Consider the following 16,139-nt stretch of genomic DNA (forward strand, 5'->3'; position numbering starts at 1 on the left):
CGCAAAGGGTCCAATTGTTCTAAAGGGTGAAACGGCGTAAACGGTGGAATTCGTAAAAATTGCGACAAGAGCGAAGCATTGCGAAGTAGGGGAGGTGGGGGTAAAACCTATGTTAAGAAGAACTTCAATTATATCTTTGGAAACTCATGTTTCTCAAAACTTTGATGCAGTTTCTTGCAATTCAATATACTGGTTTTCTACCTAATAGGCCAAATATTTTACAAAAAAGGGGTTTTCGATGTTTTTTACTGAAATTAAACCACACCGAAACCTGTAATGTCGTAAATATTCTCTTTTCGTTGTCCCTTCGTTCTTTCTATTCTCGCGGTTGCATAATACCCGTTTTTGACAGTACGATTAGGCAAGCACACAAATGAACAGAACAAAAGTATGGGAGAATGTGAATGTTCTCAATTTTCATCAATTTAACCATTTACAGACTAGGGGATTGTAATGTATAGCATATTAAAAAAAATCGAAGAATTCGATTGGTAAATAAATCGTCAAGATCCGTTCACCGCAGAAATCGTTAGCCAGTTAGAAATAGTAAACTGTTTTTCACAAACGTGACCATTGACCTGGCATTCTTAATGAAAGACGTAGTCCTACGTCAAAAATGTTGATGATTGCTAGCGCTTGTGTTGCTGATGTTGGATTTGATTATGTTGCTTCTTCTTCTTCTTCTTTTTGGCTTTAAGAGGGTTTAAACTTTTCAGTTCATTCGCCTCTATATTATGTTGCTTCATTCCGGGTTTTTCTTTTTGATTGATGGTGGTAACTATTTCACGGTTAGAAAATGACTGTTCAATGTTTGCGTTGTATATAATGAGCTTCAACAAACATTTGGTATGATTTTCAGCACTTTCCTTCAAATATATGTGAAAAATATAATGATTTAAACAAATTAAGACAAGAAAACACGCATGAATCTATTCTTTCTAGCATGATATGTGCGATCATTCGCCCCCCACAGGTGACCACTTTACTTCCTCCTCGATTTTTCTTTTTTTTTTTTCTAATAATGAAAAATATACTATTTTCAATTTTCATAATAGTGGGTCTTCGTAGCCACTTGGTTACGCGTTCGCTTACTAAGCGATCGATAGTGAGTTCAAACTCAGGGCCCTCAATTGACCATCTTTGTATTGTTATAAAATAACTATAAAAAAAAAATCATAATAAAAACCGCTTGCTATCTTGAATAACAATAAGTTGAGCTACAATATTCTTCAAAAAATGGAAATTGTAGTGGTATGTGGACACAGGAAATCGGCATGTTCCCTAGGGTGACTACTTTCCCCCCATTTTACCTACGCAGTTTGTGGGGGCTTACATAGTCGGGTACAGCAATCTGTTGGCAAATTACAAATTCTGACACAAGGTTCTTGCTCGATATAGAAGAATAAGTTTTTGAAATAAACTTTTGGAGCGAGCTTTTCAAATTATTAATTCCCGGTAAAAATGTGTGTGTATAAAAATGAAATGGTACAACAAATTTTCTGTCTGTCTATACTTTACTATTGAATCAATCATTGGTAATCGACGATTGGGACATGAGTTTCTGTGCCTTCATTGCTCTGATATAATTCTCTAGAGCGAAGTCCATTCTAAGTGGAAGTACTTTCTTCCTTAAGGTACAAAAATTTATGCTCCACAGCATATTCGTCTATCTGGATGATAGCCCCATTTTTTCATGACCTCTTCGAGACAGAGCTGAATAAACGGAAGTAAAACACGTCCACCAGTGGAGTGAGTTACTGCTTCGCGTTTCATCACGAAGTCAGTTACGCTTGCTTTATAGCAAACAGTAAAGTTTGGAAGGCTATTCACTTCACTAAATACCAATCTTCGTCATCCGTGCCAGTTAAGGATATCCCTCTCCAGTAGCGCAGGACATAATATGACAGCTATATCGGGGCTCAGCTGACGAGGCGGAAGTGAGAATCCAATATCGAAACATGTGCCAATAAATGGGTACATCCTGCTAAGTGTTCATCTGACGTGTAACATAAAAGTGAACATATAACAGGTTGAATGGTATGAAAGCATTTAATGGGACGGCCAGAAAGTACCGAATCGTTCGGAATTGTTCCTAGATTGGCGTGATGAATATCATCAATTGAGCCAGTATAGATGAGACCAAGCAAAAACGAGTACGAGGAACGATTCGTTTTCTGTTTTTTTTTCTGGAAGGAAGACACATGTTAAATTGTATCAAAACAAAAAATAGTAACGTGAGATGAGAGAAGAGGGCGTGAGAAGAATGTAACTAGAACTTTTTCATTTCTACCTAATAGCTTAATTTCTGAATGGTGCAGCCATCCCCTTTGTATGTCGCGGTTTGGATGTGATGTGTTTCATGACCAGGAGCTCGAACATGACTATTGAACATGTAGATACTAATATTTTCACGTGTGGAAACATAGCCCGGTTTTCTGGCGGACATAAATATCGATGAAATAAACATCATACAATAGGAAAAACTGGAACGTGTATTTACTCTTTTTCTTTCACTTAGAAAAACAACGGTCGACACTGCGATTTATTCATACATTTTATGCGATGTGTTTTCCGTCTGCTTCCGGAGCTAGTGGGTGTGTTGTGCACACACTGATAAAAAAAACAACATCCTCTCGGGATTTGATTCGATGCCGGATTCAAGCGATTTATTTCTTGTGAGTAATCAACTGACAACTTTATATTTTCCATGATATGAAGTCACATGTGCAGAACAAACCAATAGACGCGAGTTACTCCACCTGAGAATACACAGATGGTATCATAATATTCCTGAAAAAACTCAAACTCAAACAAACTCATTTTTTTGAACAGCTTTATTAAGATGAAACCAATAATCTCTATTGGCAATCATGGATTCCGAGAAATTAACGTTATGTTAATATCACTCAATATAACAAAAAAAAAACATCAAAAAATTATAAAATATTCATTAACGAATGTTGATAATAGACTAGCAGTTGGTAATTAAAATAGAGAAAATAACAGACTTTGACTTACCGCCAGATAAAAGACGCGACTTCAACATATGTTGACAAAATATGCGGTTAGAAACACGACAAACAGTTTAATTATAATCCCGGTTCAGATTTTGGTAACGTTTTATCTCGTATGTCTGAAAAGCCATAAAACTATTCCGCTCCACTGAATAATAATAGTTCGCGGCGATGAGCAGGAAAGGATTCCAATTAATGCTTGCATTCATTGGGAGTAAATCAAATTTCCGGAATGGTTCGTGTGGGAGGTCCCCGCGACGATTCCATATCCGTTCAACACTGTTATCGACGTCGTTTGGTACTGTGATGAGAGCTGCTAAACATCCCCACCGAAAGATGCAGTTGTTGACTAACGAAATCTCGACGTTCGCGCAGTATTAAATTATAGTAAGAATAATACACATATATAATTAATTTCAACCGCTTTATACGATCCTGTCAAAACTATCCGCGCTATTTTTGTAACAGAACATGCGATAATGTAGCTTAACAGTTTAATCTAGAGTAAACAGTGAAGACAAAATATGGGACGCACGTTTTACATCAACGTTAGCCTGTAGCAATATTTTCACGCATTCTCGCACTATATAGGTTCATGTTCCATACTAATTTGAATATACGAATGAATTATCATATATTATACACCTTATTAAGTTATGATTTTGCATTAATTAAACCCACACTGCTGCCGGAGACCGGAGGATAACACATGTTGAATAGTAATGCAGGTGCATATTTATGTATATAACAATATATTGCAACTCTAATGATTGCACCTGAGCGCATGTTATCACATGCATATTTCTGGTGATTGTTTGTACACGCCCAGAGTTAATTTTGCTTTGCATCGTCGTCCATAGTTTACTGCATACCCAACTTGTACAATTTTTTTATGAGAACATTTGCAGTGAAAAACTAATACAATATTTTTCACTATTCGTATATTTGAATTCTTTCGCTTCTTTCGCGTATACTACATGGGCTGAAAAGTCTCGGGATTCTTAATGAAAACAATCGTTTTTTGGGCAGAGCTATATTCATTCTTCAGTTTCCTTCGAGGGCAATACACTTGGTATAGCGATTTTCCAATATTTCCATTCTCTTTCTGTAGTACGAAATGTCTAAGTCTTCGAACTATGCCTGCTAGCTACTCTACAGACTGCCTATTGGACTCAGAAGTGTGGTAATGGATACACGTTTCATCCATTGCCACAAAACGTCGAAAGAAGTGAAATAATATTTCGTCAACCTGCATTGATTGTTCATAAGTTTATCCCATCAAAAATAATGTTTGATCAAAATACGATATTCCTCTTTTCACATTTTCTATACGAATACTCAGGTAGTGACACTTTAACAACTTTGGTTTGTGAACAAATAAACGAAACTTCACACATAAGATAGTGACAGATGAATCGCTCGAAACTTGAAATACGAAGAACGTTCCGGACCACCGAAAAAGTTTGAAGATAGGGACCGATGAATCTCTCGAAACTTGAAAGACGAAGAACGTTCCGGACCGCCAAAAAAGTTTGAAGATGAAGAATTGGAGGCTTACAAGAACTCGCAGATACACTTGGAGTAGCTCATCAAACCATATACGATCGTTTAAACGCAACGGGAATGATCCGATAGATAGGACATTGGATGACGTACGAATTGAAGCCACGAGACGTCGAACGCCGTTTTTTCACGTGCGAACAACTGCTCCAACGGCATAAAAGAAAGGGGTTTTCGCATCGAATCGTTACTGGCGATGAAAAATGGATCCACCACGACATTCCTAAACGTCGGGCAACGTTTGGATACTCTGGTCATGCATCAACATCGACGGCCGCGCGGAATATTCACGGCCAGAAGGTTATGCTGTCTATTTGGTGTGACCAGCTGGGTGTGGTGTACTATGAGCTGCTAAAACCGAAAGAAACCATTACGGGGGACCTCTACCGACGACAATTGATGCCTTTGAGCCGTGCACTAAAGCAAAAACGAGCAAAGACACAACAAAGTTATTTGGCGGCACGACAATGCTCGGCCGCATGTCGCGAAACCGGTCAAAACATTCTTGGAAACGCTGAAATGAGAGTTCCTATCCCACCCGCCGTATTCTTCAGAAATTGCTCCGTCCGATTACTACCTTTTTCGATCGATGCAACATGGCCTGGTTGACCAGCACTTCTCCTATTTTGATAAAGTCAAAAATTTGATCGGTTCGTGGTTAGCCGACAAACCGGTCGATTGTTTCCGCAAAGGGATCCGTGAAAAAAAGTTGTGACTAGCGATGGGCAATACTCTGAATACTAAATTTGTAACCATTTTTGCAGAATAAAGCATTAATTTTTGAGAAAAAAAACGAAGAAACTTACCGGTACTCCTATTAGTATATCAGAAAAGATGAGGCTCTAACTTTAGAAGGTTCTGTATCATTGTATTATACAAAATATCTCCTCCTTTATACACAACTTCTCCTCTCGCTTGAGTTAATGGTGTACAAATATTGGATATTGGCGGATAGCGCATTTAATGATACTTTGAAGCTCATTTAAAGTAATGTATGAGTTTCATTGCCAGGACCTGGGACAGAAAACAGCTACCCGTGGAGTGGAAGGACGGGGTAATCTGCCACATCTATAAAAAAGGTAAAAAGCTAGATTGCAATCCCGAATGGTGCCTACAAAATGCTGTCTCAGATCCACTTTCGCCGTCTATCGCCAATAGTAAGAAGATTTGTGGGAAGTTATCATGCCGGATTCATGCCCGGCTTCCAAAAGTGCCGGGAGTATCAGGTCCCTACGCACCACATCTTCGTCGATATCATAGCAGTGTGCGGATTCCAGGCGATCTGTCGGAATCATTTGAGACTCACATGAATCTTCGACAAGGCGATGGAGGTTCTCCTGTCTCGTTTTCAACGTGGTGCTGGAAGTTGTTATGCGGAGAGCGGGCTTCAACATGCGGGGCATGATTTTCAACAAGTCGGACCTGATTACGAACGTCACTTCACAGTGAAAACGAAATGAAGTGCACATTGTTTGCCGATTGATCCTTTCACTGAATAATTCGCTTTCGTTCGTTCAAATATGATCTTACAAAAAACATTACCCCCAGTGGCATTCTTTTGATTTTCGTACTACAAATCATGACACAAAAGAGAACGAGACAACTCTGCTTCGGTTCGCACTCCATGATGCACCAGCACGCAAGCAAAACCGTCATGAAAGTTTTCGGTGCAGAACGTTTATATTCTTCTTTGCCTCTAACTCATTACATGTCGAACCTCTCCATGCATTATGAAACAGTAGGATCATACGGACTACGCAGAGCGATGATTCATGTTCATTAACACTGTAAATGCTGCTGTAAATTTCGCAGCCACAAATACTGATTCAAAAGTCTCAGAGAGTGCAAACTATGTGAATATTGAACTAATCAGATGCTCAGGGAATGGTCAGATTATATTTTTCATTTTTAACATTGCTATCCCTTGAAATCTACATATAGACATATAGACCGCAAAGCTTTACTAGCAACACCACTCCAGTGAGAAACAAAAACTCTCTCGTTATAGCCCTTTTCGCATTCGCTGCTGATGGTGTTCCGGAAGTAGGAGAGAGAGAGAGAGAGAGAAAGAGAGAGAGAGAGAGAGAGAGAGAGAGAGAGAGAGAGAGAGATAACGATTACTTTGTGCTTGAGATTGGATTGTGAGTGTTTCTCACCACTACATTTGTGAAATACACCAGCGATTAATTGCAGTTAGAACGCAATAGTAGAAAATACGATGGAGTCAGAAAACAGATTACTTACGATGCGGTAAAAGAATTGGATATTTGTCAGCTGAAGATTTCGGATGCTGAATTCGCTTTGTCGGGTAATCAGATAGCCCCGAAAATTTTATCGGTATTGTTACATTTGGCGAACAGATTGAGGGTGTTAAGTGATAATGCGAGTGACGTTGTGAAACAAAACGCTGAACGATTGTTGTTGAAAGTGATTGGGTATCTAAATAGATATTTCGGAAGTGATGACACTAATACAACTGTTATTGAAGTATCGCAGGCAAGAAATTCCGAAGAAGGTGTCCGTGGAAATGTTGAATCAAATGATGATGAGAATGTTGAAGTGATGGGTGTGTGTAGTGTACCGGATCCGACAGATGGAAATAGGGAACCGCTAAAGGAACTCCAGTGTAATACAGCAGAATTAGATATGATTGATTGCCTACGACGACTAGGTGTGTTAGACAAGTCGCCTGAGCAAACCGATATGAACAATATTCGAGACGCTTTATTGGCATTAGAGAGCGAACTCAACCAATCTAGAAAATATAGCAACAATTCTTGCTTACGAACGGTTCAAAGTAGTGTGGTAACATCGTCACACTGTCTTTCGAATACGGTTTACACTAACACCAATCCATCCACTTCAATTAGCATGTACACCGGGACAACTCCTAAAGTTTCGTTTTCTTCCATAGTTAACACGATTACCGTGTCTCAATATTCTCGACCGATAGTGTCTGTTCGCGACACTGTTTCGCCGAAATCTCGCACAATCCGAGAACTTTAAAATAAAATAACTTTCCGACTATCGAATTTCGGACGAGAGATAACTCGCGGAACTTGCGTATAAAATTGAGATTTGAAAGTAAAAACTCGTGGATAGATGTTTAATACTCCGAGGCTATATTCCAACTGATTTTACAATTCTCATTTATTGCCTTCATGGCCTTTATATATGTGTGTGAAACAATAGTTAGTAAAGTGGTAATAGATTACTTCCTGTTACAGTATTTGAACTGTGTATACGTATACTATGTAAACTGTGGTAATGGGTAGTGGGATTCTAGTGTCCTACAGTTTGAATTTACATTAATAGAATTACACAAATATTTCTCTTCTGAGACACACACGGCCCCGTTGAAACGGTCCGTTTCAACCTTGCTGCTCTGGTAGTTGCTTATCTGTTGGTTGTTGATCTTCAGTATTGACAGCATCGTCTGTGGCATCTATTGGTAGTACACTGATCTCCGTCACAGCTCGTTTGTAGTGTCCATGACTCGTCCGCACGAGAACCACTCTAACTAGTCCGTCTTGGCCGGCGTACGTTTCCACGATTTTGCCAAGATTCCACAAGAATGGAGGAAGATTACTCTGCTTCAGCAAGACTAAGGCTCCCACCTGAATGTTCGTGGTTGCCCTTTTCCACTTTGAGCGTTGATGAAGCTGACTGACGTAGTCTCTGGACCACCGATTCCAGAAATCCTGTACAGAGCGTCGCATTGTCTGTAAACGAGAAAGTCGATTCGTGTTTATATTAGTGACATCAGGTTCTGGAATCGAAAACATTGGTTCTCCAATTAAAAAATGACCGGGCGTCAAAACAGCAAGGTCATCTGGGTGGTCCGTTAAGGGTGTGAGAGGCCGGGAGTTCAGGATGCCTTCAATATGGATAGTTGCCGTGGAAAATTCGTCCAAAGTGTAAGAATGTCCACCAAAAATACGACGAAAGTGAAATTTAAATGATTTCACTCCGGCCTCCCACAAACCCCCGAAGTGCGGGGAACGAGCCGGAATGAAGAAGAAGCTTATCCCAGAATCGACGCAATAATTCTTCCATTCATTCGACTTGAACTGGTCGAGGTACTTCCGACGTAACGTAGCCAATTCGCGATCAGCTCCGACGAAAGCTGTCGCGTTATCACAATGTAGCTCGATTAATCGCCCGCGTCGAGCTACGAACCGTTTGATAGCATTGATACATGCGGCCGTCGTGAGGTCGGGAACGATCTCGAAATGTACCGCTTTAACCGCCAGGCAAACGAAAACCGCCACGTACATTTTTATGCTCGCCCCCCTTCCATACAGCGGACGAACATTGAATGGCCCGCAGTAGTCAAGTCCTGTTTTCGAAAATACTCGCGATGGGATTACTCTGGCTGCTGGTAGTGGTGCCATTTGCTGGTGGCACTCGGTGGGTCGACAACGAAAACAGGTGATGCAATTACGAACCACCTTCCGAACCAAGTCTCTACCTCGCAGAGGCCAGAATCTCTGGCGCATTGTCGCCAATAATAAAGATGGACCGGAATGCGCCGTCCTCAAGTGTAGAGAATGTGCGATCAAAAAACTCAAACGGTGATTTGCTGGCAAAATCAGTGGATACCTAGAATCATATGGACCAGCAGTATTACTCAATCGTCCGTTAATGCGTAAAATATCATAATTATCGAGAAATAAGTTCAAATTTCTTAGAGGTGATTTGGTATCAAATTCAATTGGGTGAGATGTGTCGAGTTTGTTTCGTTTAAGTTGATGAATTTCTTTTGAAAAGGAGATCGCCTGAGCCAATCGCACCATTGACTTCAACGCTGTGTCTACTTCTGCTGGAGTTATACTGCCGGAACACCGTTCTGCTTTCGCACGTCGGCAGTTATTACTGAATCTTATACAAAAAGCGACGATCTTCAACAGCTTTCCCAACTCCGAAAATCGCTCGAAGATGGAATCATCAATTTCCACTGCTGCTAACACGACAATTGGACGTTTCTCCTGCTCGATGTCGCTGGAAGAAGAGATTAATGGTGGGATTGTTGGCCATGTATCTGCAGGTTGTGTGAGGAATGGTGGCCCATGCCACCACAAAGAATCATTAATAATTTTACTTGGTTGAGTACCTCTGGATGTGCGATCCGCTGGATTGAGCTCAGAAGAGACGTAATTCCACGTAGCACCTCTGGTAAGGCGCTGAATCTCTGCTATACGATTCGATACAAACACTTTCCATTCGTGTGGTGGTGAACGAATCCAGTGGAGAACAACTGTGCTGTCTGTCCAAAAAACTACTGAGTTCGAAAAGTCTGTATTCGTTATCAGATTGTACACCAATTGGCTACCCAATACTGCAGCACACAACTCCAGCCTGGGTATGGATAAACCGCGAAGAGGAGCAACTCTCGACTTCGCTATCAGGAGCCGGTTTTCTTCGGCATCCGATCCGACGACATACACACAGCATCCATAACCTCTCGATGATGCATCACAAAAGCAGTGCAATTTATACTCTCGACGGTTCTCAGGAAACACGCACCTTGGTACGGTGATCTGTTTTAGTTGTTCCAATTCATCACGGAAAGCTTGCCACCACCGATTTTCATGCGCTGGTAATTATTCATCCCAATCCAGCCGTTTCGCCCACAATCCTTGCACGAACATTCTGGCACTGATTACGACTGGCCCCAAAAGGCCAAGAGGGTCGAACAACCTCGACATTTCGGACACTACAGTACGCTTGGTGATAACATCGAGCTTCTGTAGAGAAGGCACCTGGAATCCAAATCGATCGGTTCTCGGATTCCACAATAATCCAAGGGCTTTCGTGATCGCACTACGACCAATTTCCAACTGCGGAGAAGTCCCCCAAAATTCTTGGGGAATGTGCTGCAACACACTCGGATCGTTGGCACACCATTTTCGAAGAGTGAATCCTCCTTGAGCAAGAAGATCCTGTAATTGACGACAGGTCTCAGCAACTTCTTCGATATTATCTCCTCCTGCCAGGACGTCGTCGACGTAAAATCGTTTCGTGACTACGAATGCAGCAAGTGGATATCGATCTCCTTCGTCCTCAGCGAGCTTGTTCAATACACGTGCTGCTTGGTATGGTGAACATGCGAGTCCATATGTTACGGTCTTCAATTGGTACAGCTTCAGTGGCAGCGTAGAGCTCGACCTCCAAGCGACCTTCAAAAATTTTCGATCGTCTGGGTGCGTCCACACTTGCCTGAACATTTTCTCGGCATCAGCTGAGAACACGTACCGTGGGATCCGAAAGTTGACGACCGTTGCAAGTAAGGTTGGCTGAACAGTGGGTCCAGTAAACAGGATTTCGTTCAGTGAGAGTTGACCGTGAGATTTACTGCTAGCATCAAAAACGACCCTCGTTTTCGTCGTTGTGCTATCAGGCCGACGGATAGCATGATGAGGGAGACAGAACTGCGGGCCCGCGACACGAGAACATTCCTCCATATGCCCCATCTGTTTGTACTCCTCCATAAATTCCGTATATTCTTCCCGGAGCGTATTGTCCACAGCAAAATGTTTTTCCATCATCGAGAATCTGTTTACAGCTGACCTGTAGGAATCGCCAAGAAGTGGAATTAGAGATTCCCTCAGCGGTAGCCGCACCGTATACCGTCCAGTTTCATCTCGCGTCACAGTGCGTTGGAAGTGATCTTCGACGTACTGCTCTTCTTGGGTTAGCGTCTTTCCCTCGTCGAAATCCTCAACCTCCCACATACGTTCGAGTTGGGAGTTGAGATCTTGATCGGTGGTCACGTGGCACACAACCGTTTCGTCCTTCTGGATTGCAGCCTTTCCAGAGATAACGTATCCAAATACGGTTTTCTGTAGAATAGGACATTGATCAGTTAGCGTTATTTGTTGCGACTCGAGAAGAGTGTAAAATAGTTCCGCCCCTATAATCAGGTCGATCCCATGACAAATATTGAATCTCGGATCAGCTAACGGCAAGTTACGAGGGACATTCCACCGAGAAATATCGACACTACGACTGGGGAGGTTAACGGTAAGTTTCGGCAATACCAAACATGGCAGTTGCTCTTCGAATCCCCCAAAACGTGATGCAAGCATAACATTAACTTTGAAATGGACGCTCACAGTTGCTTGTCCGATTCCGCTGACAGGAAGATTGATACGGGTTCGCTTTAGATTCAACTTCTGACAAAGTGTTTCAGAAATGAAGTTGGACTGTGAACCACTGTCCAAAAGAGCCCGCGCAAAGTGATAGCAGTTATTCACATCGCGCACACGAATGACGGCTGTTGATAAAAATACTGTGATTTCACGTCCATTGCATGATTGTGTAAAAGAGGTGGCGTGTTCCTGAGGGCAATATGGAAGATGTTCATTCTCGAGATTACCGAACGAACCTACCGACGACGAAGAAGGGGGGTCAGCAGTAACGACAGACGACGGATTGGTTTCAGATATCGACGCGATTGCCTGGGGTACCGAACGTGACAACACCTCCGGTGGTGCTTGCGCGACCGAGTACGAAATTCCTGCTCGAGATTTGGTCGACAATGCAGGAAAAATAACGGTGCACGCTTGGGACGTGCTGGGTGATTGTTCAACATCCGTCGCATCAACTACTGACGATGCTGACATCAACGGTGGAAGATGGAGCAGGCTATGATGTCTTTTTCCACATGTTCTGCACATACTGCTCCTACAATCCTTTGCGATGTGTCCGCTCCGTAAGCAATTGATACATAGTCGGTGTCGTTTAGCGAAATCAAGCCGATTGTTAGGTGATAACATCAGAAACGTCTCACACTGGATCAAAGGATGTACTTGTTTGCAACTCAAACACTTATTTACATTTTCAGAGGCCACGTGGGAGGAGGAAGGTTTTCCTCTATAAGATTTTACAGACACACTACTGGATGGAATACATGTAGATTTACATTTCTGTAGTGTGCGAGATCTTTTATGCATAAAATCGAGGAGATCTTCATATTTCGGTTTTTCTTCCTCCTTACACTGACTCTCCCAAGCCATCAGTGATTTCTCATCTAACAGACTACTTAGACGTTCCACTAGGAAGGAGTTCCAATGAGCATTTCCTTCCTCGAGCTTATTGAGAATTCCGACATGACGATTGAACTCATCAGCTAACTCAGCCAATGAAGACTCCTTCTTTATGGAATTAATTTTCAAGATGGCAGACATGTGCTGTTTGATAAGAAAATTCGTGTTCTCATAACGGTCGCATACCGTCTTCCAAGCTATCAAGTAGTTGTCTCCAGTAATCGAAAAGGATGAAATCAAGCGAGAAGCTTCACCCTTGAGCGAACCACGCAAGTAATGGAGTTTTTGAACGTTCGAGAGTTGGGTGTTACAATGAATTACGGATTTGAACAAATCGTAGAACTCTATCCACTCTTCCGGATGACCGCGGAATTCCGGTATCTTCAATTCAGGAAGTTTAACGGACATGGTTTGAGGAGCAGGGGGTAAAAACGAGGGCTGTCTAACGGTTGGTGTGGGATCACGTTGGGGAAGTTTCCTAACCAGAGCTGCCTTCAGTTCGAAGTAATGATTTTGAAATCGTTGGCGAGTTTCCGAGAATTCTTGTTCCTCATCCTCAATTACTTCGATTTCATCATGGACAACCTCAAACTTTTCCCAGAGCTCATCAAGTCGCTCTATTCTAATCGCCACCTGGTCAACCTGGGTCACTTCGAAATCGTCGTTAAAGGTCTGAATCAATTCAGCCGATCCAAGAATATTACTTCTACGTCGTAAAAGAGTTTTATGATGGAGGGAGCCCTTCCTCAAAGTTGATTTCCTGGGCAGTGTCATCGCCAATGATCCAACAAGATAAGATGTACCCACCTGCTATTACCAGTTTGCTTACGATTCACTCGACCACGTGCCTCTGTTAACCTCAATTTCCAAGCTGGCTCCGGATTCGGGATTTCGACGACGTCCTTTTGGATTCCGTGATACCTTCTGCTACTGACGACAAATGTGCTGACCTCGACGACGAAGCAGTTGATTTTATTGCGATCAGCACAAATCGACAATTGATTCGACAGGATGGCACTCAACTCAGTAACACGTGGACACACGTTTCCAATTATCCTTTGTTAAAGGGGATATCGAATCCCGGGTTTCGGCACCATTAATTGTTCGCGACACTGTTTCGCCGAAATCCCGCACAATCCGAGAACTTTAAAATAAAATAATTTTCCGACTATCGAATTTCGGACGAGAGATAACTCGCGGAACTTGCGTATAAAATTGAGATTTGAAAGTAAAAACTCGTGGATAGATGTTTAATACTCCGAGGCTATATTCCAACTGATTTTACAATTCTCATTTATTGCCTTCATGGCCTTTATATATGTGTGTGAAACAATAGTTAGTAAAGTGGTAATAGATTACTTCCTGTTACAGTATTTGAACTGTGTATACGTATACTATGTAAACTGTGGTAATGGGTAGTGGGATTCTAGTGTCCTACAGTTTGAATTTACATTAATAGAATTACACAAATATTTCTCTTCTGAGACAGTGTCTACTTCCATTCATCCGACAACTTCCGGACATTTAGATGGTTTTCATTTGAATTTTCCTTCAAGAAACATACCCACCCCTACTATTCACCACGTTCATCAAACCAACGAATTACCCTACTCCAGAATGAACATCCACAGTTCATTCGTGAACAAATGTTATGATCCATCTCGATGCGAACAAACGAGAGGGAATGAAAATGATCCTTATTCTGCGCGTAGCTCAATTCAATCCTATGTACCAAATAATGCGTTACCTGTGAACAGTTTCATTTGGCAACCTACTAACCTTCAGGCCAACCCTTCCAGATTTTCGGTGAATTCCTCAACAGATAATGCGCGTGCTACCACGCTTCATCGAACGTTACCAGTTTCTCAATGGAATATAGAGAAATATTCAGGAACGGATCAGGGGTTGAAGCTCAATGAATTTTTATCCCTTGTACAACAGCTAGCTCTCTCCGAACGGGTTTCCGATGAGGAACTTTTTGATTCAGCGTTTCATCTGTTCACCGGACCAGCTGCTAGTTGGTATTTATCTATGCGATCCGGTGGTAGATTGCTCAACTGGAATCATTTGATGTACGAGTTACGGAAGTCCTTTGTACATCCGGAGTTTGACACGTTGGTACGTTCTCGAATATATCAGAGACGCCAGCAAAGAAGTGAGTCTTTCCAAGAATATTATTTCGATATGGAAAAAATGTTTCGATCCATGATAGTCTTAATGGATGAGCGAGAAAAACTTGATATATTAAAAAGGAATTTACGTATAGACTACAAAAAGGCTCTGTTATGGCAGCCGATTTATGATATCCCTCAGCTTATTGAAGCAGGTCATATTATTGATGCGTCAAATTTTTCATTGTATCACAAGATGTTTGCTACAGAAAAATCAGTGAATTTAATAACCCAAAAGAACCCACCCACAACAAAAATGAACTCGATTAATCGAAGTGCTTATCAACCCAAAACTGACAGTTGGAAATCTACTAAATCTGAAAGGACTTCGAAATCACCACAAACTTTTGTATCAAATCACGAAACAATGAAGAAACCAGTTACAAATCAAAAGAAAAACTCTGAAAACCCAAGAGAAGGTCCAGCCAAACCGTCGCGTACGCTGGAATATTTGGTCGCAGGATACAACCCACCTTCAGTAAATGTATGTCTGAATTGCCGTCAATCATCCCACCACATTGAAGAATGTCGTTCAATCGTAGGATTGATCTGCTACGTCTGCGGATTTAAAGGTTTCGATTCGCAGCACTGTCCGTACTGTCGAAAAAACGGTCTCCAGGCGACCGAAAAGCGCCGGCCGTCGACGGATTCTGCGTAAATTCAAATTTGTTAGTTCCAATTTCCGAATTTTGTGAAGCAGTTTCTCAAAATCTATATTCCAACAGTGTACCTCAAATTTTACAAATCATGTTGCCCAATTCGGAGGATAATCGACCTTTTGCTCAGGTCAGTATCCATGGTATACGTGTAAAGGGGTTACTTGATTCCGGTAGTAACCGCACCTTAATTAGTGATTTGTTGTTTTCGCGTTTACCTCGAGCTAAGTTAAGGAACCCAGCCCAACCGATAAAGTTACGAACAGCGAATGGTAATTTTCTCGACATATTAGGAGAAATACATTTACCCTTCCAATTTAATGGAAAAATTAAAGTTGTTCCTACCATTGTAGTGAAAAATTTATTATTAGATTGTTTGTTGGGGATGAATTTTTGGTCACGTTTCAAAATTTTCCCCAAATTCAAAATGTTGTCGCGGTTCACGATTATGAGGACCGCTTAAGGACACCTGAGACTGTGTCCATACTTTCCTCTGAAGAGGTAGGCTCGCTGAAGTGAAAAACTCTTTCAAAGTGGCCACACTAGATTCTTTATCCATTACCCCTCTATTGAAACACTCGATAGAGATCCAAGAGCAATGGAAAAACAGTCCTCCGGCACGACAGTATCCGTATACGATGTCACCAAAGATTAGAGAAAAAGTGACAAAAGAATTGAATCGTATGCTTA

At 41.6% G+C, this 16,139-nt stretch overlaps 3 protein-coding genes across 4 annotated transcripts in view; 1 reads left to right on the top strand and 2 right to left on the bottom strand.

Moving 5' to 3' along the window:
• The window catches only part of LOC129768696 (G-protein coupled receptor dmsr-1), a 454,099-nt gene that overhangs the window by 36,626 nt on the left and 401,334 nt on the right, over positions 1-16,139 (top strand). The window lies entirely within an intron of this gene.
• On the bottom strand, positions 7,946-8,851 carry LOC129766512 (uncharacterized). The gene has a single exon (XM_055767080.1). It carries the CDS (start codon positions 8,849-8,851, stop codon positions 7,946-7,948), a length of 906 nt encoding a protein of 301 aa, XP_055623055.1.
• On the bottom strand, positions 10,178-13,396 carry LOC129766513 (uncharacterized). Its single transcript, XM_055767081.1, has one exon. It carries the CDS (start codon positions 13,394-13,396, stop codon positions 10,178-10,180), a length of 3,219 nt encoding a protein of 1,072 aa, XP_055623056.1.

Source organism: Toxorhynchites rutilus, chromosome 2 (genome assembly GCF_029784135.1).
Source record: "Toxorhynchites rutilus septentrionalis strain SRP chromosome 2, ASM2978413v1, whole genome shotgun sequence".
Lineage (NCBI taxonomy): Eukaryota > Metazoa > Arthropoda > Insecta > Diptera > Culicidae > Toxorhynchites > Toxorhynchites rutilus.